Source organism: Uloborus diversus, chromosome 4, assembly GCF_026930045.1.
Source record: "Uloborus diversus isolate 005 chromosome 4, Udiv.v.3.1, whole genome shotgun sequence".
Classification (NCBI taxonomy): domain Eukaryota; kingdom Metazoa; phylum Arthropoda; class Arachnida; order Araneae; family Uloboridae; genus Uloborus; species Uloborus diversus.
In genome coordinates, this window is record NC_072734.1 from 126,446,910 (window position 1) to 126,471,560 (window position 24,651).

At 35.3% G+C, this 24,651-nt stretch overlaps 1 protein-coding gene across 1 annotated transcript in view; it reads left to right on the top strand.

Moving 5' to 3' along the window:
* LOC129221512 (calcium-activated potassium channel slowpoke-like) overlaps positions 1-24,651 on the top strand; it is a 114,471-nt gene that overhangs the window by 8,011 nt on the left and 81,809 nt on the right. Inside the window, exons 4-10 of the mRNA XM_054856003.1 lie at positions 2,296-2,463; positions 8,345-8,436; positions 14,104-14,214; positions 20,562-20,667; positions 21,598-21,750; positions 22,595-22,750; positions 23,713-23,825. Coding sequence (XP_054711978.1) covers positions 2,296-2,463; positions 8,345-8,436; positions 14,104-14,214; positions 20,562-20,667; positions 21,598-21,750; positions 22,595-22,750; positions 23,713-23,825 — 899 coding nt within the window. The remainder of the gene's footprint in view (positions 1-2,295; positions 2,464-8,344; positions 8,437-14,103; positions 14,215-20,561; positions 20,668-21,597; positions 21,751-22,594; positions 22,751-23,712; positions 23,826-24,651) is intronic.

Below are 24,651 nucleotides of genomic sequence, written 5' to 3' on the forward strand. Positions count from 1 at the left end.
AAAAAGCAAAAAAATAAATTACTTTTAAATAATAAAAAAAAAACCGCCTTCAAAAAATACCCAGGAACTAAAAAGCAAAAAATAACTGATTACAATTCCATTCTATTTCCTACCCAAACATAGAAATGAAATTCATTTTACAATTCCAGTACAAAAATCAACTAAACTAAACACTGATTTAAATTACTATACGATGAATTATTTAAAATACCTAACTAATTATATACGATCTCTTAATTTTTAATAACCTTTTGAAGTCGGGGCCTAATATAAACTACTACCTAACGTAACTGAGTAGGTTTAGTTTTAAAGACTAATTTCGCGTATAGTTAAATTAGTGTTTAATTCAGGATTCGGTGGGTTGTCAGTTACGTTATGTAGTTTATAGGAGGCCCCGACTTCAAAAGGTTATTAAAAAATAAGAGATAGTACATAGTATTTAAAATAATTCATCGTATAGTAATTTAAATCAGTGTTTATTTTATAATTCGGTGTTTAGTTTAGTTGATTTTTGTACTGGAATTGTAAAATGAATTTCATTTCTATGTTTGGGTAGGAAATAGAATGGAAGTGTAATCAGTTATTTTTTGCTCTTTAGTTCCTGGGTATATTTTGAAGGCGGTTTTTTTTATTTAAAAGTAATTTATTGTCAGCCTTGTAGGAAACTAGGGGCCTGGGCCTTGGGACGGGTCCGGCGACACTGACGCAAAAAAAAGAAAGAAAGAAAAGAAGGAATTATAGAAAGAAGGAAAAAAAAGGAAAGGAAGAAAGAAAAAAGGGAGGGGGACTTCGAATAAAAGAAAACCTAAAAATTAAGTAAAATTTACTCTTTTCGTATTTTATGCTGTGGCGCTTAAATTGAGTTGATTGTTTTCTAGTAAGCAGTTTGGATTTTTCTTCTTCTTTCCCCCATTTCTTTTCTTTTCTTTCTTTTTTTGGAGAGTGGGAGGGGCCCGGCGACATAACTGACAAGGGGCCCACCTTGGCTCTCTGTGGCCCTGGAACGAGATACAAGGTTTTAGATTTTACAGAAACATAACATGTTGCATATCTATGATTGTGTTCTTTGTCTGGTTGATGAAAGTGATGAAAATATTATTTCCAGAAAAGTAAAGAACGAAATTTTTGCTTTACATAATCAATGGAAGTATAATTCTCTTCAATGAATACATAATTTTTTTCCTTTATTTTAAAGATAATTAACCAGTTTTATCCCTTTTCCTCTGATAATAGGAATTCATTTTTAAAAACCGCAACAAAATTTAATGTTTGTAATAAAAAATACCGCCTGTTTCTTCTATGTTTTGGTATCTATGTATTTTTAATGCAAATCTAAAATTGTGTCAAAAGCACAGATCCCTTCTCATATGTATAATGTCTAGAAACTTGTTTATTAATTGTTGAGACAGCTCTTGGATACATAGTGTATTCAAGTATATCAAACCGAAAAGGTTTAATGTACTTGAATACATTTTAAAGACAGGTAGTGCACGTCAAACAATTTGAGCATTGCGACTAACAATCAGAAACATTATCGAATAGTGGCAGTTGATTTACAAGATATTAAACAAAAGTAAACATAAAGATAAATATTTTATAACCTACAGATGGTTCAGAGTTTAAACCATGATCTACGATAAAAATCAGTTAAAACTCCTATAACGTACTCAAGAGCACAATACCTACCGTATTGACTTCCTAATCTATTTCTGTTAGTAGTCTTATATGTACTTTTGCACATGTATATTTTACCTATTTCCAATTATATTTTGTGATATTTTTGAGACACCTTTCATATCTAGTGTACATCGGCTTAATTATAAGTAATACAATGAAGTTCAATTGATTAGAAAATGTGACCATGGAAATTCACCGAATTAAAATAGAAAACAAAAGCAGCTACCAAAGCTCATTAGTACCTGAAGTTATTACTAGTGGATTAGAAAGGATTAACATTACATGTATTGTATCTACATTTTTAGATATCGTTAAAAGCTATCCATATCAAAATAAACTGTCATTTATGGAAGAAAAGACATCGACAAAAGCTCGTAGAATGGCTTTGCATCCATAAGTTCACACTTTTCTGCACTGAAAAAAGAATTCTCCGAAACACGTGTCTGCAATTTGTTGCAAGTTTGTGCAGTTATAATATTCTTTGGCTTACACGTTACTTTGCAACACAAAAGTATTTGTTCATTTCTGAAGGGTCAAGTTCTTTCTGACATGATTTCCGCACAGTTTTGCAGTTTGAGCGAACGAATGATTGTTGTATCCTGTATTGCCTGTTTTCAGCTGGAGAATTCTGGGGATCCTCTGGAATTCATGAACCCTCAGAGCCTGACGTACTGGGAGTGCGTGTACTTCCTGATTGTAACTATGTCGACGGTGGGCTACGGAGACATCTACTGTCAGACGTCCTTGGGGCGGGCCTTCATCGTGTTTTTCATTCTCGTCGGTTTGGTGAGTTCCCCTACATTTCTATCTCTTCCTCTGTGGTCAGGGCAGATTTCATGCCACAGTAAATACATTTGAATCGATTATTTCAGAGACATGTCAAACGCCAAAACCATGAAAAATATGTTCGTCTATCAAACAATTGCCATTCATATCATTGTTATTTTTTTGAACGTAAGTGTATCGCTTGGGGAAGAAACCTGGTAGTATTTGAATTTAAACGTCTCTTATTTTCAGCTCAAAATGTAAAAGCATAACTTTCCAGAGAGAGTTTAATTATTTTCAAAACCAGAAAGTTGTTTTTATAATGTCTGATACAAACGACTTCTTTCTACTGAGCTTCCTTCAATGTAAAAGGAAAGTTTAGTCATTGTCCAATAAAGAGGGACAAAGAAAAATACTAGTAATGAAGTGTAAAAAGTCTTTATACTTAATGCGGGGACATTTCAAGATTAAAAGTTCGATGATGAACTGAACCACAATCTGGGTCAACCCTCATATGAGAAGCAGCAGATTCGATGACAATGACTAATCACTGATGGTTGATTAGATGACGATATCAAATTGACCTTTCTCTCATTTTGTCTTCTGAAAAAATCCGAGATTAAGTCAGTCTAATGTTTTCTGGTCGATGAGCCCTTGGGAAGGTTCCTGTTTTCCATTAAGCTTAGGGTTCTATTTGTTCGAGTTTGATAAATTAGAAGCAATTGTATTAAAAAACATTTGATTTCCTAACCTTTTTTACTTCTAATGGCAAGATTATAGGACTACATATTATATAGGTCTATTATATAACCTTAGCAACACTAATGCACCATCTGCAGAACAAACAAAATATAAAGATCAAGAAAAGCAGTTGTAGCGTGAATCTATAAATCCAAAAGGGCACTGGCCACTTGCAGCGAGGTTCTTTATGAAACTCTCTGCCATGGCATTTTTTTAAATCGTTTTATTGTGTCCAAAAGATGTACTGGGAGGACATGTTTGTAGTGTTAACAGGGCCTAAGGGAGGCCACGTCAGTCTAATCTGAAACTAGGGGCCCGTCCTTTGAAAGGGCCCGACTCAGAATCTTAGTATTACAAGTTTCATGAATTTTTTGGTGGAAGGGGTGCCGGTGGCCAAACTGATAAGGACCCACCTTGATTCTTGGTGGCCCTTAATGTTAAAGCACCCTTTTTGACCAGCAAATCGGCAATCTCATGGATTCCGTAATGCCAGGAGATCCACTGTTAAATTGTTCTTTTTTACAAAGAGTCATCGTAGCCAACATTTTAAGGATCATAGAGTTCAAAGAACTTGAGGATGACAACGGAGATTGCAATGGGACTCGAGAGTCATTAAAAATGTTTGCTGCTTCTTCTAATGTAGCGATATTCTTCTGTGGTACTTGAACAGAATTAAGGTTTCAAAATTGAGGAATCTTGTAAAAATATTTCTTTCTTGCCGATCGTTTTCTTCGTATTACTAATTAGTAAAATAGTTTAACGAAATTGCACTACACTGCATTGCTGTAAAAGCAATATTATTATTATTATAAGTTGCCTTTTTTTACAGCCCCAATCTTAAAATATATTAATGATATTTCACTCTGTTTGAAATGTAAATATGGAGACATTATGATAAGAATATCAAGGTTACGCGAAACATTTCTTTCGCATCATACAAATGTAAAGAAAGATATTTGTACCTCTATTTTTTTCAGAAGTTCCATTTCTCGCGTTGAAAAAGAGGACTTAGCAACCTCGGAACGTGGAAACATTTTTATCCATGACCATGATTTTAAAATGTTTTCCTTTGGCGCAAATCCATTATTTCAAAGCATTCTGCTTCAATACTGAAGCATCCTGAACAAAGTTATTTATGTGCTTGAAGTCTAATTAATAGTTACAGATACTTGCGTGCATGATTCTGAGGTTTTTCGGCGAAATATTTCAAACCAATCAGAAGATATTGAGCAAGATAAGTTGGCTAAAACCATCTAAATGATATCGAGTTGCATAGGTGTAAACAGCAAAAGGGTTTAAAAAACAAAAGAGTTAATGCAGTTTCTTTTTTTTCCCGGTGAGAATCCCTTCACTGCAGTGAAACTACAGTAAACTCCCGATTATCCGCGAGTCAATCAACAACCGGGAACATGTATTTTCGCTGTAAAAAGCAAATACCAATGGCTGTTTTTGTCGAAAATTTGTAAATTTAAACTCGGTTGTTTTTGTATTGTTCATTTATTTATTTTTTGTGCTCTTTTCATCGTACATATATTAGTTCTTTATTGATGTTAAATTCTGTAGTGCAAAAATACAAATATTTTTACTGTACTGTATAAATTTTCACTCTTTGAAAAAAAAATGTATAATGCATCAATGCAGCTAAAATTTTAAAAAAGGACAATCTTTACCTTATTTGTACCTCATTTTAGCCTTTTGCGGTTTATCCGCGATTTTTATTATCCGCGGCACTTGGGCCACCCAATTCCGCGGGTAATCGGGAGTTGACTGTCTGTAAGGGAGTTTTTCTGAGATATATTCGCCGTGTGAAATTTCTAACCGTGCTTAGAAGATTAAAGATGAGCAACTTTGTTCTCGACTTGGAAGAATGTATAAAATTGCTTTTGTTGGGGGAAGGGACGAAATCGGTGGACAATTCGAGCAGACATCACCTGATCTGTCCTTCAAACTCGGAGCAAGAATTTTTTTTTTGTGATTATTTTACAAGAACGAAAAAAAGTTATGCTCTCGGTTGTATTAATGAATATTTGAAAACTTTGCTTAAACTTCAACTATAGTGCTAATATAACAATCAGTATTTGAAAATTACATGAATTATTCATTTCTATAGAGTCCCATTGTAAGTTTTAATTTTCGCATAAAGCGTCGTGGTTTGGTTCAAGTGTCCGGAGCCTAACAAAATAATAGAAGTGTGTATAGTGGTAAACTTATATACAGGGGCTCTTGTAATGTCCAGGGGGTAATGCAGGGTCCATTATGAAAGTAATGAGCATTTACTGGCAAAATATATTTATTGATCGTAATTTGTACAAATGTTCAATATTCTTCAAAACACATTCCTCCTGCATCAATACACTTGCGAAGACGTGTTTGCTACGCCTGAAAGGCACCCTGAAACTCTTCCAAGGGAATGCCTCTCACGAACGTTGTAACATGGTGTTGGATGTTTCCCAAGGTTCCCCAATGTTTTCCTTTCTTCTCTCTCTCTCTCTCTCTCTCTTGAGTCGCGGAAACAAAAAGAAGTCACATGAAGCTGAGTAGGGACTGTAAGGTGGTGAGGGATCACCGGGGGGGGGGGACATCCATAACGGGGTTCGTCGGCGACCTCCTCCTGGCTCTCTTTGAATGCCTTGTGCCACTTCCCAGACTGTGATCTTGAAATGCAATCGTCCTTGAAGGCTTCTTGCAGCATCTGGAATGTTTCGGTTGCATTTTTTCCAAACCTCACGCAAAACTTTATGGCGTATCATTGTTCAAGCGAACGCTCCATTGCGTTATGTTACAAAAGTTGAAAACATACTTCAAGCGGAGGCACTTATCTCCGCTCACACTGCTCGAAAGCAACTGACGACTGGATGCATTGAAAGGGCATATCCCGCACCACATTTCCCAGCCGGTTTTACCGTGCTGCCATCTATCGTCACGTCACAATAACATTATGCTCATTACTTTCATAATGGACCCTGTAGTTGGCAAACATCATACCGTAAAGTAAGGAGGTAAAGAGCTTACTACCATTACTTTACTCTGGTGGATTTTGAAATCAGCTTTCATTGTAAGAAAGCTGCTTTATTATTCAAGAAACTTTTTCTTCAAGTATAAAACTACGTAGAAAATAGCTTAGGTTAGTGTAATCACATCCTCTTGTATTCAAGACTTTATTTTTACTATTTCATTGAGATTTAGGCAAACTGACTACGGAAGCACTGAAAAATGTCAGTTTTCTTCCTTCGTAACGCTTTTAACTGAGTGATTTTACATAAGGTCTATGTTAACTCACAAAGTTAAAGGACGTTCCCTCAAAATGCTCAAAATGTTTTCTTTTTTACTCAATGACTCAAACAGGCAGTCAGAGAATTTTTATTAAAAATTGATAAAATTTCTCAACTTATTACTCAACTAAAAATCTATGTAGACCAAATAATGTCTAAAATTTAGTCCGTCTCGTTAAAATGCAAATCATTGACTCTGCATACGAGTAACTAAATGAGAATTAAATTTTAAAAGGTTTAATATTTTAAGAACCAAAACAGAATAGTTTTTCATGTTTTCAACAATGAGGTTTTTTTAAGAGTACATTAATGAGCTGAAGGACTCATGTAGACATACTTTCCAACTTTTAACCCTTTTAATTTTCCAATCAGTAGATGGCTCGTTGCCATCCTATAGCTGGCCTTCTGTGTTCAGCCAACACGATCCACTTACTGTCTGATCACTGATGAGATGGAAAGGCTAACATGCGGTGTACAAACGGAAATGGACGCATCCATTACTTTTCAGGGATGCCAGCTTTTGTAGACGTGTGTTATCCTCTAAATTAAACAGAGTTACATTTAAATGAACACTCGCATCAATATTTTCCTTTTTCACCTTATTCAGATTGACTTGTCTTAACTGGACGTTTGCCAATTCCATAGCAACCATTAGCAGACAGTATAAAGCTCCATGACGTAGAAACTTGTTGAAAACGGTAGAGATTATACTTCGATTTCAATAATCTAAGCATAATCTCATTTTTGTCACTTTGAAGAGTTGGTTTCAAACTCATAATACTATCCTCCCAATCAGGTTGTTAAAGAGTTCTGTTAAATCTTCTCCGAGAAATATGGACAGGTCGGGTGTGTGTACATGTATTAGCATTGGCTTAGAATCTCTCTTATTGTAGGCCGTCTTTGCCAGTTGCATCCCAGAGATCCTAGAGTTAGTGGGGACTAGACCCAAATATGGAGGAGAGTTCAGGCGAGAGCACGGCAAAAGGTATCGCCTGCGCCTATTCAACGTTATCGTCTGCTCGCTGTTGTACTCGAACCTTCTCTCTATCTCTGTCTGTCTGTTCTCTGTTTGTTATTCAAGTGGCAGGATATCCGATTTCCTTCGAAACATCAGGAGTTACATTTGGTGTCGATGTATGCTGATATTCATTTTGAAGCCATCCTTGCTATATTAATAGGACATTGTGAGCAAAAATTATCTTTGATCATATCATTCTCAAGCTTAGAAAAAGTCCCTAATTAGATGCAAGAAATTGGTTAGCAGTTACTTAAAATGTTTTAAAGAGGCACCAAACTCCTTGAGCGGACAGATCGGAAATCCTGCTTCGTGATATCCAGCTGTCGCTTGCGTTGGATGTGACCGTGCTTCTAAGAGACCTGTGAATCACATACCTAGTTCCAACAGAGACACTTGATGCATGACTGATCACAGTCAATGTTATATAGCAAAACGTTCAAAATAATCTATGATAGCTGTACATTTTACAAGCAAACAACATTGACTGGAGTTTTATTCCTCACAAGAAAATACCTTGACTGCCACCGATAAAAAGTAGTTGCTGATTTGTTAATAGCAAAACTTCCTCTGTAGCCATCTCGGGTGCATACCAATAGTTTTCCATCATGAAGCAACCTTCTGTAGAGCATTGTTCGTTGAAAATGTGGTGTTGTTTTCTCGCAACTCTCATTGCGAAGGACGGTCACTCCTTTGCGCGGCCAACCTGAGTATCAATTTTTGTGTAGATGTTGGACAAACAGCCTCTGAAGGCCAATCTCTCCTTTTTTTTCCTTCTCTTCTCTCCTCTCTATATGTCTCTCTTCTGCACGTGTGCACATCCACGTCATCGTCGCTTCCTCGTCTCATTGCACGCCTCCCCGACCAATGGTAGGCGGTGTTTGCTAGCTGCATTCCGGAGATCATTGATCTGATTGGTTCCCGGCCGAAATACGGGGGAACCTTCAAGTCCGAACGAGGTCGAAGGTAACAACACTAGCTCATCTTCAAACACTGTAGCTCATCACCCTCCACCCCTTGAGTAGCAGTGCCCAATTAACATTAGATTCCCACTCACCCTCCACTTCACAGTTCAGCCACGGACTAGCCGTAGGTCAAGGTAGATTGCTGTTGATCAGTTGCTGAAAACCTGCTGTACCAAAATTTTATGGGGCACCTTTTGATCAAAATAGTTTTCTTTAATATACATACCAAATTGAATACTGAGTCTGCTCCCAAAAAGCTAATGTGAAATGTAAAAGATAAGAGAGTCAACGTAAGAAAGATCAGCAAAAAATTCTTAAACTCTGAATTAGAAATACTTTTTTTTTTAAATTTTAATTCTCAGCTTTCTAAAAGTACTAGAACTGTTTAAAATCGAGCCTTGTTGGATATTAAACAGGTATCAAGACAATTGACTTTAAAGTAAAGTATTTTGTTACTCTAAATTTGGGAAAACTACCTAAACCCATAACTAAAATCGTTTATTAAGTGTTGATGTCACTTAAAATTTCCTTTATCTTTGATATTATAGCTGCATTCATGACATGACTTATTTCGGAGAAGGACATTCATTTTCGATTGCAGTGTTGTTGTTCTGTGTCACATTATTTGTAAATTGCCACCACTGTAAACATCAAGGGCTGTTAATATAGGTGAATGATGTAAAAGGACCTGCTTTATCATCTTTGACTTTTGGCAACATTTCGCTGTTATGAAACCGCATTTCTATTACTTCTAACCATGAACGATGTATTTTCTTCCATGTACCTTGATCTATAACCTCGTGGCTGGACTTCTCTTGTACTTTTTTTTCTTTTTGTCATGACAAAATGGAACCTCTCATTCACAAGTCACTTACAGTGCTTGTGCTCAGCGGGTGAGATATTTGGGATGGATTTGTTTTGTTAAGTTTCTTATGTCCTGACATACATCACTTATTAGTAATCATAGTTACTTCTTTTAATTTCGTAAACAACGAGAAAATAAGGGCTGAAATAATGCTCATATCTGAGCTATGCATAATCAACCCTTTTTCTTTCTTTTTTTTTTTGGCGAATGGGTAGCATTTACTCAGATAAGAATCAAATATTTTCCAATCGTCCATTCAATTTGTATTTTCTCTCTTGAAAGTGGTATGAAAGCTAAACAAAGCATAAAATAGTCATTTGCTCTCTTCCGTTTTTTTTTTCTCCTTCATTTATACTTGGAGGTTAAAGGATGAGTAAATTTTGTTTCTTTAAATACTAAGTTGTTGAGAAAGTAGAGTTCAGTCCATTGGTTGAAGAGGTCAATCTGTTATAATAAGCTTAAATTAAGTTTCTTTAGAACACAAAGATTTTTCATCAGCATTTTCCGTTTTCGCGTGAAAAAACTCTTCTGCATAAAATGGTCATTAGATTCAGGTTGCCAACTAATCTTGACCGAAACCCTCATCTTAAAAGGTATAAACGTATAATTAGTTATTGTTTTCATTATCGGACAGTTTTCCACTTTATTTACTTTGATCCGTTTTATAACTGCGATTTTCTAAAGGCACAACATTTCATTTACAAAAGGACCCAAAGTCCTCAACTTTGAACATTCAATGCATTTTTAAGAAACATATTGTTTCAATGAAGTGCAAACTTTTCCAAAAATAATATTTTCCGCTAATGTCTACTACGCATTCTAAACATTACTTAAAAAATGACATCTCCACTTTTTTAAAGAACGAAATGTGGTTAATTGCCGCTATATGTTATCCCCTTTCCATACTTTCTGCGTTCATTTCAGTTCGTATCCATGTGAAATACACAACTTTGACAAATGATTAGCTAAGCGCTTTCTGCGAATTTATTATTTTAAATTGTGAATAGCTAAAATTAAGACAAATAGTAAAGGCATAAAAGGGAAATGACGATGAATCTTCATTCGACTTTTGTCGTTATTTGCAAGAATCTTCTGAGCGTAGTAATGATACGTAGAAAACATCAGATCCAGGTTCCATCTTGTACTTTTTTCACCCTTCCTCTCATTTTGCACGATATTTTATTTTTTTCCAGGACTAAATTACTTCTCTCTTTTAAACAATTAATCTTCACGTAATAGTTTCTTTCTGCACTGAAAACTAATTTCACTTTTGATCTTCACAGCACTCAATCACAGTTTTTTGCCTATAAAACTAACATTTATATTAACTCACCAGCAAGGAATTCATTTTCAAGTCTTTACTCATTTCCAACGCTTATAAAGGGTTTTATGCGAAATCACGAACTGTTTTTCGGTAATCAAGAGATGTCGGCGGTTATGAGTTTAAAGAAAAATGAAAAGGTTAAATTACACAAAGAAGTTCTACTTTTATTACGATTTAATTGTAATAGAACACAAAATTGCTTGCTTTAAAACGTGTATTTTGTGCCCTTGGAGGGTTGGTTTTGAAGAAATTGGACATTTTCTGCAACACTGATGGTTGTTTATAACTTCAAAAATGGTAGGTTAAGTCTTACGTCCCACGTTACTTTTGTCATTGCTTATATATGGATTAAAGATATTGTTGTGAGTTCTTTGTAAGGAATCAGAACTCCTCATGAACTCGCTTATTTATGCTTTATACAAAAGGAAATTTTTTACTGGAATACTGCATTAAAGCAACTCCAGTTGAACATACTTAGCTGGGAAGAATTGAACCTATCATCGACAGTTTTGATAATACACCTCAGGATAAAATTTTATCTCAAGAACATCGAATCATGAATTTTCTAACTGAGCACCGAAAACTTTCTTATAAGACGTCGGACAAAGAGGACGACAAATCTGTTTAATTACAGTCGTTTGATACAACCACTTAAATCTCAAGTGAAAAAAAAAAAAGTGAAGTCTTTTAACCAATCTGTGCCGCAATATAAAATATAAGTGACAACCAAATGTCCTGTTAGTTAAATATACTAGGTGATTTTCGTTCCTGGTAGATATATGTTTCAGTTTTCAATCACTAATTCTAGTAATTTAGTTTTCGTCATGTGTCGATGACGAAAAAGGTCATTATTAAATTTATCAAATATATTGAAAATTATTTGATAGAGATAGAAATCGTCAGTGTGACGAATAATATGAAGGAAAATCCCGAATTTGAGCCTTTCATGGGTATAAAAGTTCCAGGGCTTTCAAGTTAAAGAACATTTATGAAAAAATTGCTCGATATTTTTTTAAAACACATGTAATCATTTCCTTAATTTTCATGCGCTATAAAGCGAAAGTATCTTAAGCTTTAAATGTATCTTCCATTTCAGAAGCTTATCACTCTGGCTAGTCAACGGGCAGTCGAATAGTATTACAACACAAGCATAACTTTAGTTTGTCACACAGTAATGAAGACTAATTACTTTCTTTTTTTAATGTAATGGAGAAGAGCTCTCTCTCTCTCTCTCTAGAGTCATTCAATGTTCCCAAAGAAAAACAAAATGGAGTTGAGGGGTGCTTATGTCCGCTGTTCCTTCCCTTGCATGTCTAGCTTCATTTGCATGAGCAATGCATGGCCAAACATGTGTCTCTGCACTTTTGATGTTTCTGCTGTAGTGGTACATTTGTTGCAGGTGATCGTCTCGGCCGCATCCTGTCCCGACTTAGAGAACCCTCTGCATCTCTCTGAACACATGAAGTATCGACTGGGAAAGTAATGTAATATTCCCATCTTTTATCGGGGTAGAAATTTAAGAAAAATTATCAAGTTGTACAGAAAATGTGTGTTGTATCATGGACATTTTAGTTAATACGAGATACCTAACTAATCAATTCACCTTTGTTCTCGGAAATCTATTGTAACCATTTTTGATCTGAACGCTGTTTTGCGAGAAATTACTTTTTTTTCTTCAGCGTATTTTGCCTTTATCTACAAAAGCTGCAAGAATACGTGTGCAAATAAAGTAGTGATACTTTTGTTTCTCATTTTTTAATTTTAATAGAATTGTAAGTAAATGTTGTATCCTTCAAAACAACTTCCTTGAGAAGCAACACTACGCTGGAGATGGTTCTTCCAGCCTTCATATCAGTACTGGAACTTATGAACTGGAATAGCTTTCAGCCGAGCGGTTGCAGACATTTGAATGTTCTCTATGTATCTGTGATAATGTCTTTTGAGGTGATTCTTCAATCTCAGGAAGAGTAAAAAAGCCACAAGGATTCAAATCAGGCTGCTAAGAAGGCTCAGGAAACACAAGAAGGAACTACTCTCTTCCTTCTACGAATTCAAGCTTGAAACACTGTAAGCACTTGGGGTGGTGAAAAAGCACTTTCTCTGTGAGTGTGTTTCAGTTTTGCAAAAGCTTCCCGTCGAAGTCTGCAGCAAAATATGATTTACCTTTACTCAAAATTAAAGTCACTTGATTTTAAATAGCACTCTGCAAAAAAAACTAGGTTTTCAAAACAATCTCAAAGGACAATCAAATTACCCTAGCGAGTTTGAACTCGTACTGATGGCAAACTACATGATGACATACCACCATTTCAAGGTCCGGTTAATTGATGTTGCTAGATCATGCCCTTAGTTGCCAGTTGCATTATTTAATTTACACACCTCGCAAATTAGTTCAATCCAGTGTTTGCAATTTGAGATTCACGTACAAGAAAATAAGTTAAATATTCCCCCCTCCCCCATTTCTCCTAAAATTAATTTCTTCATGCCGAGTATGATGAGAGAGACTTACTCATCATACCTGGTTTTCATGCAACATTCCTGAACATAATTCAGTCAAGATAGATTACTAGAGGATCCAAAATTATTTGCATTAGTGTTTCTTAAATATTTTTAAAGACATTTCTGCTTAACATTCTTTTTGAAAGCATTTCAAACCAGTCTTTTTCAGATGCAATTGTTTACGAACGATGTTTAAGAAATTCCTTTTCTTTACGATTCCTTAACAGCAAGTTTTCTAAACAACAAGTCCATGCTACATCTCTGTGCTGCTGTAAATGCTTTTCCGTACTCTCACATCATTTTGCTGCTAAATACATTTGATTTTCCACCAGTAGTTCCGCATCTAGGAAGGAGCAAGCCTGGGTCTTTACACCCGGGCGGCATATAAACAAACTTTACTGTCCTAGAGACCATGTGAAAATTCGGAGACTGCTGGTTGGCTACCACGTAAAAGCGTCATCCATCTCCTTGATTGTTTCGTTTCGAAACAAAAAACAAAATGCTGTAGACACTATTCGAAGGGGATGGGGAATTAAAAATATTCAAACGTTAATTCAGAATTTCTGAGGAACGAAATTTGCTCACTTGCGATGGATGCTGGTAAAAAGCATGGCAGATGCATGCGCGTCAGGTGACGAATTAGAAGTCAAAAAACTATTACAAGGTCTCTAGCTGAGTAAAATTTGTGCACATGCCATCGGGGGGGGGGGGGGGGCAACTTCTGGGGTGGGGGGTTAAATTTGCTTTACGTCTGTGTGTGCGTGTGATTTTTTCCTTTTTGACACTCGATACAAAAACACGAATGAAATTGAGGGCGGCAGTTTCAAGGTTTTTTTCCCAGGCTCGAGTAAATCGTTTATTCGGAGCTGTTCACAAGAAGAGCTGCAGAGGTTGTTCTCTTGTCGGGGGAAAGGGCCGCGGACAACCGGGCTGGTGTCTACCTGTCGATACTTCTTTCGTTTTTCTGCTTTCTCTCATAGGCATATCGTGGTTTGTGGACATATCACCTACGAGTCTGTGTCTCACTTTCTTAAGGATTTCCTTCATGAGGACCGTGAAGATGTTGATGTAGAAGTTGTGTTTTTACACAGGTAAGTTAAATTCGTTTTGTGTTTATGAGTGTGTGTAGCAGTTCTTTCAGTCTATAAAGCTGCGCTCTTTTTTGAATGTCAATAATAATGAACAAAAATTTAAAGTCGCCATATTTCGTCCTCATAAGCTTTTTAGCCTCTAATTAGCGTACGTTGCGACCAATTAATCCAAAAAACTTTATATAGCTCTTTCCACTAAACCTGCAAGATAACATACATTAAACACAATTTTTTTCCGTTTAAAAAAGTCTTTAAAAAATTAGCTTTTACCAGAATTAAAAATGGTTATCCTATTTCCATCCCCTCTCCAGTACTTCTAACAGGGGTTAGGTCAAAAGCCTGGTAATAAAATTAAATACGAATTAATAAATTGTATTAAAAGAAAACATCACAGATTATGGATTTTTTTACAAATTACCTCTTTAACAAATGTAAGATTTATTTCCAAACCTCCAAACAAGCGTCCCAATTTATTTTATTTATTTATTTATTTATTTTGTTCTGCACACTGGAACACATTTTGTGTTTGCCAAGTGGTGCATTGAGGGCAACTTAACTATATTTCTTTTTGTTTTTCTTCATAAAAATGTTTTGGCACATATGATACTCTGCATCAACGTTTTTACTCCAATCTTGGTATGTGACGAAAATAGAAACATTACATTCGCCAATATGGCGGCTTACTGCTTTACGTGAAGTGAGCCTAAACGTAGAAAAACACTCAGGTCATGCAGTTTACAGCTTATCTAAAACAAACGAATATGTCACATGTAACAAAATAAACACATTTTAATCAATCTAAAAGAGCAATTATAAATAGTATTGCGATAAAATAAATTTTTAGGAATCAGTATAAGAGGTCCCAAACCGCAACGAAGCGTACTAGACTCATGAAACTTCGACTAATAAATAGTGTCCTTGACTACAACCAGAAAAAATACCACAAATGGTGACACCTAGTGCCAAACCAGAGGAACTTGGGGGGGGGGGAGGGGCGAAATTCAGCTACTTTACCCTAACTGATTCTGTATCTATTTTTTTCATCAGTATTTATATGTGTAAAATCCACTAGCTCATCTTTTTAACAACTCATAATTTGATACATTGCTTATTAACCTTGGCACATATAAAACTTTGAAATCAAGAGGCATTATTTTATACATTTGTCGTTTTTTACTTGCGAAGCAATAGGTTGTAGGGTGTCCTGTTCATTAGAAAGATAGGTCACTATAAAGTAACGCGATTAATCTGAACCAAAAATACTAAATATCAATTATGGAATTATGTGATTTCTCCTTCCTTTTCATTGTTTCTCATTTCATTTCTGTGCTTCAATTTTCGATAAAACTCAAATTAGAGGTTTTTTGTATAATCTTTGGTCAGTAAACAGATACATTTCTTTATCAGTAATACCTTTAAAAGTTGTGTTTAAAACCTACATAGAAAAACCGGATAATCTTTTTTTTTAACAATAATGCTTCAAAGCGCAAAATGAGAAAAAAAAATAATGAAACATTTTTTTTTTTTTTTTTTAAACACCGATTTGGCTTACATTTTTTATGAAAAGCAGTCAAAAATCAGGACAAAACATTTATAATGTTGCAGAGATATGTAGTTATCAATGCAATGTATGCAAATGCTATTGAAGAATCTGGGTCCATTAAAATTGACATTTGTAAATTGTGGTTAAGTATGATTTTATCAAATATTTTTGTTCAAATTTCAAAAATTATGTTTAAAAGTAGGATCGATGGTGTTTAAGAAATAAAATTATGTTTTACTTTTTAGAGCTATTTCCAGCTGCAGTTTTGAAGTCAATTCATTTTTCTTTCTTTTTTTTTTCAGAAATGTTTTATTTTATCCTTTTTAGTGTACACCAGAAATAGTATGACGATATCATCTCGAAACCTCTCCCTGTTTTTCATGGAAATACTTCATACTTAAAAATAATAATAATTATAGTAATGCCTCTAAAATTTTAAGCAATTGATGCAAAAAACTAAATTTTGTTTCTCTCTCCGCTTTATTTGTGAATTAATTTAACTAGAACCATTTAAATATTAACGGTTTACCAAGCTAGTTTGTATCTCACAGCAATACAAGTTACTCGTGATAGAAATCCTATGATATCTTACTTTGCCCTGTCATCTATTATTGGCATAAGTAGCGGAATATTTGGTAATATGAACTTCTCAACCGTTTTGCTTACTATCAGAGATGTAAAATTTCATAAAATTTTGAAGTAGTGGAAAAAACCGGTTTTTTACTGTTTTTTTTCCGGGAAAAAACTGGGAAAAATGGAAAAATTGATTTTTTTTATAAATAAATATAGGGTTTCTCAATAGCTCTGTGTTTCTTGGAACATATAAAGGGTTAAGCATTAAAAAATATATGCACAGTCCACACATCTTCTTTATTACCTCTTATTAGTCAGAAATACACATAAAGGCAAGTTTAGTTAGAAGAAAAAAACTTTTTGTTTTATAACTGACAGCTTTCTTGGTCAAATACCAGAAATAAGTCAAGTCGTCGTTTAACCAATAATATTGGGTAAGGTGTGTCTAATCATATCTAACAATTACATTTTCAATTTTAGATAGATACCCTTTGAAAATTGAAATGATAATTGTAAGTTTTAACTTTCAAACATGATTGATATTGTTTGAAAGAAAAATAAGAATGATTTTCCTTCCTTATAATGTAACTTTAATATCTGAAAATGAAAGCTATTGAGTTTTGATTTTTCCCAATCCAGTCTGAGTCCAAATCAAAACTAAATGGTTTTTCTTTTTCTTTCCAACAGGAAACCCAAACCAAAACTGCGTAATGGTTTCTAAAGCTGAACCAAAACCTAAACTGGAGTTTCAGTTTATTCATACAGCAGTACTAAGCACAGTAGTAAAAGTTATCATACCTGCACTTTTGAGCAAAACTGAGTTATTATAACCAAGTTTTTCCATATTTCATGTTTTACTTTATAAATTACATGTTTTAGGGTCACTTGATCAAGAACTTTTTTTTTAACTCTGGAAAACAAAAACATCTGAATCAAATGTATGGAAAGCCAAACTTTAAAACACAATATCTCAGCTTGAGCTCAACTGCAAATACCACTTCTGTGCTTAGACGGGAGTATGCAGGGGGAGACAAAAAAAAAAAAAAAAAAAAAAAAAAAGAAAAAAGAAAAAAAAAACTCGAACAAAGATTGCATCATCGCATGGAAGTCAAGTAATTTCATTTTAATTAGTGTCTTATTTATTTTTGTCTCTCACATTATTAGAAAATACCTTACAATATATCTGCTAGTTTATGTATTGTTTTTCGGTTTTCTTACAATTTTAAGCAAACGACCTGCTATTTTAAAGTTGTTTAACCAAGTAGAACGGCAGTTCGTTTGCTTGTTGTGCCTCGGCAAACAGTGAAGGCCGTATCCAGAAATCTTTCTCTGGAGGATCCCGGATTTGCACATTGCCCTAAGACAACACACACACACACACAAGCGCGCGCGCGCGCACGCATATATACACATATAGACGCACGTACACGCATAAAAATATTTAACATAAAAGATGTTTTTTGTCTCTATTTTTAATTTATTATTTTTTTATTCACCTTGTAGTGGTAAGGAAATTATAACAAGAGAGTATCCCCTTAAGTTGGATGTAGAATATCCATAATTTCTGGGGGTCCGGGGGTTGAGAATCTGTATTTTGAGGCCTTATATGGGGTAATTGAGAATACAAAAATGTGAATAAAAATAGGCAAAGTCTTTTAAAAGTTATGCATTTTTTGAAAATCAAGATCAATCAAGATAAAAATTGCTTATTCGACAATTCGTTGACATTAATCGACAGAGAGGAAAGAGCAGAGAGGAGAAAAGAGTCATTTGCTCATCGTCATTAGCTCATATCGGCTTTTAGTGTAGTTTGTTTTTGATCACTTCCTCAACATCACCCCCCCCCCCCCTTTTCATCAAATTCCTACAGTATAAAAATTGTATAAAATGGTTTAAAAGAAATTGTGTAAAAATTCAGAAAATAAGATCGAAAGAGTAATATTCCGGCCATTTGGACAATTCATACTTTATTTTCTTGATAAGAGACAAAATAGAAGAACTTTTGAAGGAATTTCAAGAAGTTAAATAATTTTCCAAAGACTCAAGAACAGTTGAAATTATTTAAAGCACTTTATTTGATCTTTTCAGAAGTTGATGGCACAATCTTGCAAAATGATTATTACTTTGTAAGACACACCCGTTATAAGTTAAAAATAAATGTCACGAAATATTTCTCAAAGCAAACAATTTTTTTTTTCAATCACAAGTAGTGCAGAAAATGAAAGTAGAGTAAGTTATTTTTTTTCTCATGCTTAAAATATTAACAGTATGCAGTAGAAGTAAATTAAAAACAAGCAATAACAAAAGAACTTCCAAAATACTGAATTCGGTATTAAATAAATGGCAAGACATGGAACATATTAGTCACAGATATTTATCTTGAAAAATATGCTACAAAAACGCGATAATCATGATTTTTGTATTTTTTACTCAGGATGTATCAAGGAACTGAATTTGGCACATCTTGGTAACCAGATACTAGCCTAATAGGAAACAGGGGTCCGGCCCTTAGGGAGTCCCTGGCTAGAAATCGGTGCAGTGTAAGTTTTATAAGAGTTTTAGAGGGAGGAGGGCAGGGGCGTGCAGAGGGGGGAGAAGGTACACCTGTCGTCCCGAACCTAAAGGGAACCAATATTTTTAAAACTAAGGGTGAAAATAGGCGTAAACAATATGGAGAGGGGCCCGAAAAAGTCATTTGTGACGGACCCCAAAATTTCTGTGTACGCCCCTGGAGGAGGGCAAGTCTACCAAACTGACAAGGAGCGTCTCAGTCCTGGACGGCCCTGAATTGAATTGGGAAAGAGAGCAGGAAGTCCTAATTAAGGCTCTAAATTTCACGTATGCTTTGCAGCTAATGAGAACTAGAATTGCTTTTTCTGTATTTCTTCAAATTTTCACTCGTTTAATAGTTACAAAATCAAGAATAAAAAAACTTTGTTATTTTCTTTTTCTGACATTAGAAATTAAAAAAAAAACTTCCTTCTGTTTTACGGTACAAAACATTTCGGGTTTCAAGTGGAGGTGGGCCCGTCGCCCCACCCCTCTCTGGATACGGTCCTTCAAACAGTATTTGATGCGATATGCTGCTTCAAGTGTCTTGGAAATGACAGTCAATGTCCGGAAATTGTACAAAAAGGAACAGTGAACATTTCAGTTAATCGTCAAGTCATCCAAAATAAAAGTTCAATGAAATCCTTGGATTTCCCGTGAGAAGTCGTTCGTAAGATGGGGAATTTGTGACCGATAAGTGCGACTAAGAAACAGCTCAAACAAAAGTTTTACAAGTTCCAAAAAGTTTAGGCATTCGTACAACTCTAAAGATGCCAGAAACGTTTGAGACTAAACTACTAAAAGAGGGATACGTTTCACTGATTTACCGTTCAACCAGCTCATAACCCTCAGAACAGTAGAATTAGGTCTGTGGACACTCCAAGCACCTTAGAAAAAGTTAAACATCGCCAAAATCCGAAGTCAGGCTATGTCTGTGATGAAATCAGCACAAGCGACAAAAGAAAAAAAAATCTGGTTTTTTGTGGATGCATGATATAAAATGAATCAAAAAGTGTACCAGAAGGGCATTTTACAAGTTGTTGTACTTCTGTGGACCTAAGAGCACTTCAGCACAGCAATGTAGACAGGATGTTTCAATTTGACTCCACACCAGTTCATACGGTCAAAAAGACAAGAGTGGTGCAAGTCGCATTGTTGTTGATATGATATCAACTTTAGAGTGGACGCTCTACTCGCTAGGTCTCAATCCCATTTATTACACTGTGTGGCTTGTTTTAGAGTCAAAGGTTTAGCCTAAACTACACATAAGTTTGGACTCCCTAAACCAATTGCTTTATAGGGAATGAATAGGATTGATTAAAGGATTTGCGGCATTTATAGGACTTGCATTTTTAACATACAAAAAGGGACTGAGGGGAGGAAATTGCATCAGAATTTAAGTATGAAAAATTTTTAATCACTTTTTGCTGAAAATTTCAATTAAAACTATCTGAAAAGTTAAAAAAAAAAATATTTTTTTCTATTTTTTCAGAGTGGAAATAAAGCCCTTCTAAAAAAACTTTTTTTTTTCCAATTTTTTCCGAAATTTTCCGGTTTTTTCCAACTGTTTTCATCTCTTACTTGCTATAAATGTCGTTTTTGTAAAATGGCTGCCTTGATTTTAATTTGAGGGAAAACGAAATGCTGTTTCGAAGACATTAATTTTTTTTCACTCTTTCAGAAAACCACCGGATCTAGAGCTGGAGGGATTGATCAAGCGACACTTCACCACGGTGGAGTTTTTCCAAGGCAGCGTTATGAATACGATTGACCTCCAGCGAGTGAAGGTTAGTGCGATATTTAATGTCCCCCGTTTCCAAAAAGTTAACTGTTAAAAATCATTTAAAGAATAATGAATTTTTGATAATGAAACAGATATTTCTTCCGAAGAACATTTATTTATGAAAGAAAACAAAACATGTTACAGCAGAATTTTATAAGTTATCTTAATGTATGTTACACACATAAACATTTTGAAAGGTTTTATTTTTACCTTGTGATAGGTGTAAGGAACTTCTTTCAAAATGTCTTTAGTTGAACTAAAACAGCATTTGTTTCTCCATTAGCTTTCAATGGAAAAGCCCAAAAACGACTCTGATGAAAGACAACTCAGTTCGCCAATGATCATGTGGTTGAGGACAGAAAAACATTCATATTGCCAGCATAACTCTTACTCAAGCAAGCTCGCAAGAGCTCAGCAGCAGAGTTGAACTCACAAGAGCTCATCTCCAGCACTTATTTTTAATCTTATGTGAATTTTTACTCATTAGACGGAACTCAGACTAATTACGCATGAAAATAAGTTCTGAAGACGATAGTTATCTTTTAAGCTTAAACACTGCATCCGGGGCGAAAGTGAACGTCAAACCCACCACTTTCTTACTGCGCGCAGGCAGCTGCCGGAACAAATGCTTTTGAACTCTCAGCCACTGAAATTCACTACTTATTTCATTTAATAGCTTATGAAATGTAATTTTTTTTTTCCGAAAATTGCATTCATGTCATAAATACAAGATTAAATACAAGATTTATAATTTTCCGAGCTCTTTAGTTGTTATTGAATGTTTAAGATCAAATTTTTAAGCTATTTATATACAAAATGATTTGGTATTGAGTATTATTTCCTTAATTTTTCATCTGAAATGAATGAATGGTCTCCTTAATGTACTTTTGAGAAGCTTTGAATTTGAATTCACGAGAGGGCTTTTCCATTCCAGGTACACGAAGCAGACGCTTGCCTGGTGCTAGCCAACAAATACTGTCAAGATCCCGATGCAGAAGATGCTGCCAACATTATGAGGGTCATCTCCATCAAGAATTATTCAGATGAAATTAGGGTCATCATCCAGCTTATGCAGTATCACAACAAGGTTAGTGAGTGACCCTCTGTCTTTGTTGCTAAACCTCCTCAACATGTCTACCCCTTTTCAACTTTCTGCCTCCTTCTAAAAAGTCCTATTTCTTATGTCCTATATGAAGAAAATGCGACCCTAGTCATTGCTGATTCATCTCCCATCTGCTGGATTTGAAGAATTTCTTGCTGCTTTAGTGAGTGAGAAGAGTAGCGCACCGTCCGTTCAGATAAAAATTCTTCTGATTTGACCTCAAAACCTCCATTTGCTATCAAAAATCTGACAATTTTTTTAGCGAGTTTTAGACCATCACCTTTGTGTTTCCTCTGTTGTCAAAACAACTCTTGCTATCTAGAAAAATTTAATGTTTTTATTGCTTTTCCGCTCCCTGTAAACAGCAGATCCTGATTCAAGGATGTCTTTTAGTCTTGAAATTTGTGCTCAGGACAGTCTATGGGCCGACGATCAACGAAAAATTTCCCTCATTTTCCACTACTTGTTCCTACCTCCAGAAAAAAAAAACGAACAAGCATTTTCATGGTGTTAAGGTTTTGGAACGTTACGAATAGCAACTTTCTCATCAGATTGGCCGTTCATGAAAGTTCGCAAATTTCTTCTTTAAATGAAAGTCCTTATTTAAAAAAAAAAACAAATATTCTACTGTACTGATAAATAGCTCATTTTTGCGGGTTGACACAAAATTTTCGAACGCAGTGCCTTTGTTTACCCTTAGAAATACTGGGAGAAAAGTATAGTCGTATTTAATATAATTGTTCCCTTTGGTGTTTTTCTCGAAGTACAGATCACAAGCAAAACATTTTCGTTGGAAAGTAATTAATAAAGATCATTTATTTTTGCGCAGGCGTATCTGCTGAACATTCCAAGCTGGAACTGGAAGCGTGGCGATGACGTCATTTGCGTGTCGGAGCTAAAACTGGGCTTTATTGCCCAGAGCTGCCTGGCGCCGGGGTTCTCGACCATGATGGCCAACCTGTTCGCCATGCGCTCTTACAAAACGGTAAGCACCCCACTACACATTCTCCTGTACAATTATAAATATTTTTATTTTGTTGTTTTTATCATTTTCTTAATATTACCACCTTTAAGTTATAAATGAATTTCATGGTGTTAGTGTACAAGGCACTTTATTCGCTTACAGCATATACGTTCATTCTTGTGTTACGTATATGCTGTAAGATCTCGTGATGCCTTTGGGTATTAAGCCTTATGCTTCTATGTTTGTAGGAAACATTCAAATCCGAGAATGTAGGATTATGTTTTCTGTGTAAAACGTTGTCATGCTTCAGCAGCTCATTTAGATGTCTATGATATGAGAACGAGAAGATGCGTTGAGAATCTGGCCTTAGTAAAAAATTGATTCTCAATCAGACCGATTCTCGTACTCGATGCGCTTTCATCCACATGACTGGTCGAAAGCGACGGGGAATGAAGAACCGTCTTGAATATTGATTTCGACTTTGCCTCAATCACTAGGTTAACGTGCAAAAAACTTTTTGCAGTGTGCGGGTTTGACATCAGAAGTCAAGCAAGTACATTTTTCAATAATGATGTGTAGACGACAGTCAATAAAAAACTTCATGAGATAAAAATAACCTCTCACAATAAAAAAAATCTTGAGAGCTAGAGGTATCTTCTCCTCCGTAGTTGACTAAACTGTCCTCCAGCGTTATTCGTTTCTTTTCTAGTACAACTACGCAAATTTATCTGCTGTCACAGGGTCTGAATCTTTTCGAGAAAACAGAAGCACGAAATTTGTTGCATGGCAGTCCGTAGAGGGATGCTTTTTGCTCAATCTAGAATCTAACATCAGCTTCACCATCAGAGCTATTTTAATGCCTAAGATTCAATGACTCTTTTGAAATTTCATGGCAAGAAGAAAACTTGGGTGAATTTTTTTTCTTAATTATGTCCTTCTTCCATAAAAGGCCATTCTGTGACATGTCTTCCTGTATTTTTCAGTCTCCTGACATGCCCGAGTGGCAGAACGACTACCTGTGCGGCACCGGGATGGAGATGTACACTGAGCATCTGTCGTCTTCCTTCGGAGGGATGACCTTCCCACAGGCGGCAGAGTGAGTATGCTAGTTTTTCACCTTTTTTACGATTTTACAATCCGTCACACGGGCTGCATAGTGGAAGTAAACAAAGAGGTTATTGATTTTCTACTTCGTTGATTTTTTTTTCGTCGTAAACCCCAAACCAATGCTCCAAGTTTTTGTACCGTACAAAATCTTAAAACGCTCTAGCTCCTCATTTGGCACTCAATTTCTCACAAAAAACGATTTTCAACTCTCTAACTCCAACGTACTTCTTTTCGTTCTTCCTGATCCACTATTTCAGTGAAGTAGACGATGTCCATCATTGTATACATTCTGAAATAATCCACTAAAAGAAAACTATCCAGAACTTCTTTCTTGCCCAGACAGTCCAGGATATGTTGTGGCACTTAGCATAGTTAAGAAACTTTTTAGTACTACCACTGAACGTAAAAGATCTAAAGTGGCCACTTAGATATCTAGATACTGTTGCTCGATTTTGCCAATTTTCGCCGAAAGTTCAGAGCATAACTCGAGTAGTTGCTCTAATATTAGTGATGATTTGGTGGTGCAAGCCATATTTCCATATCTCTTTTTTCCCTTTTAGACATCATTTCTAAGTAGCTTACGGAACTTGTGAGTAACTATCGAGTCTTACTGTATAGGTTATAATTATTCAGACGATTTCAACTAAACTAACTTGTAGCGTCGAAAGAGTTTCCGTTCTCTCTAAGCGTAAACGTATACCAATTACAATTTTTCTGCAACTTTCCATTGTAAATGAACATAATTCAACTTTTATAATGCGTTAATTATGTTGCTGTGGAGTTAAAAATTGTGTATTTCAGGTTGTTGTAACGGA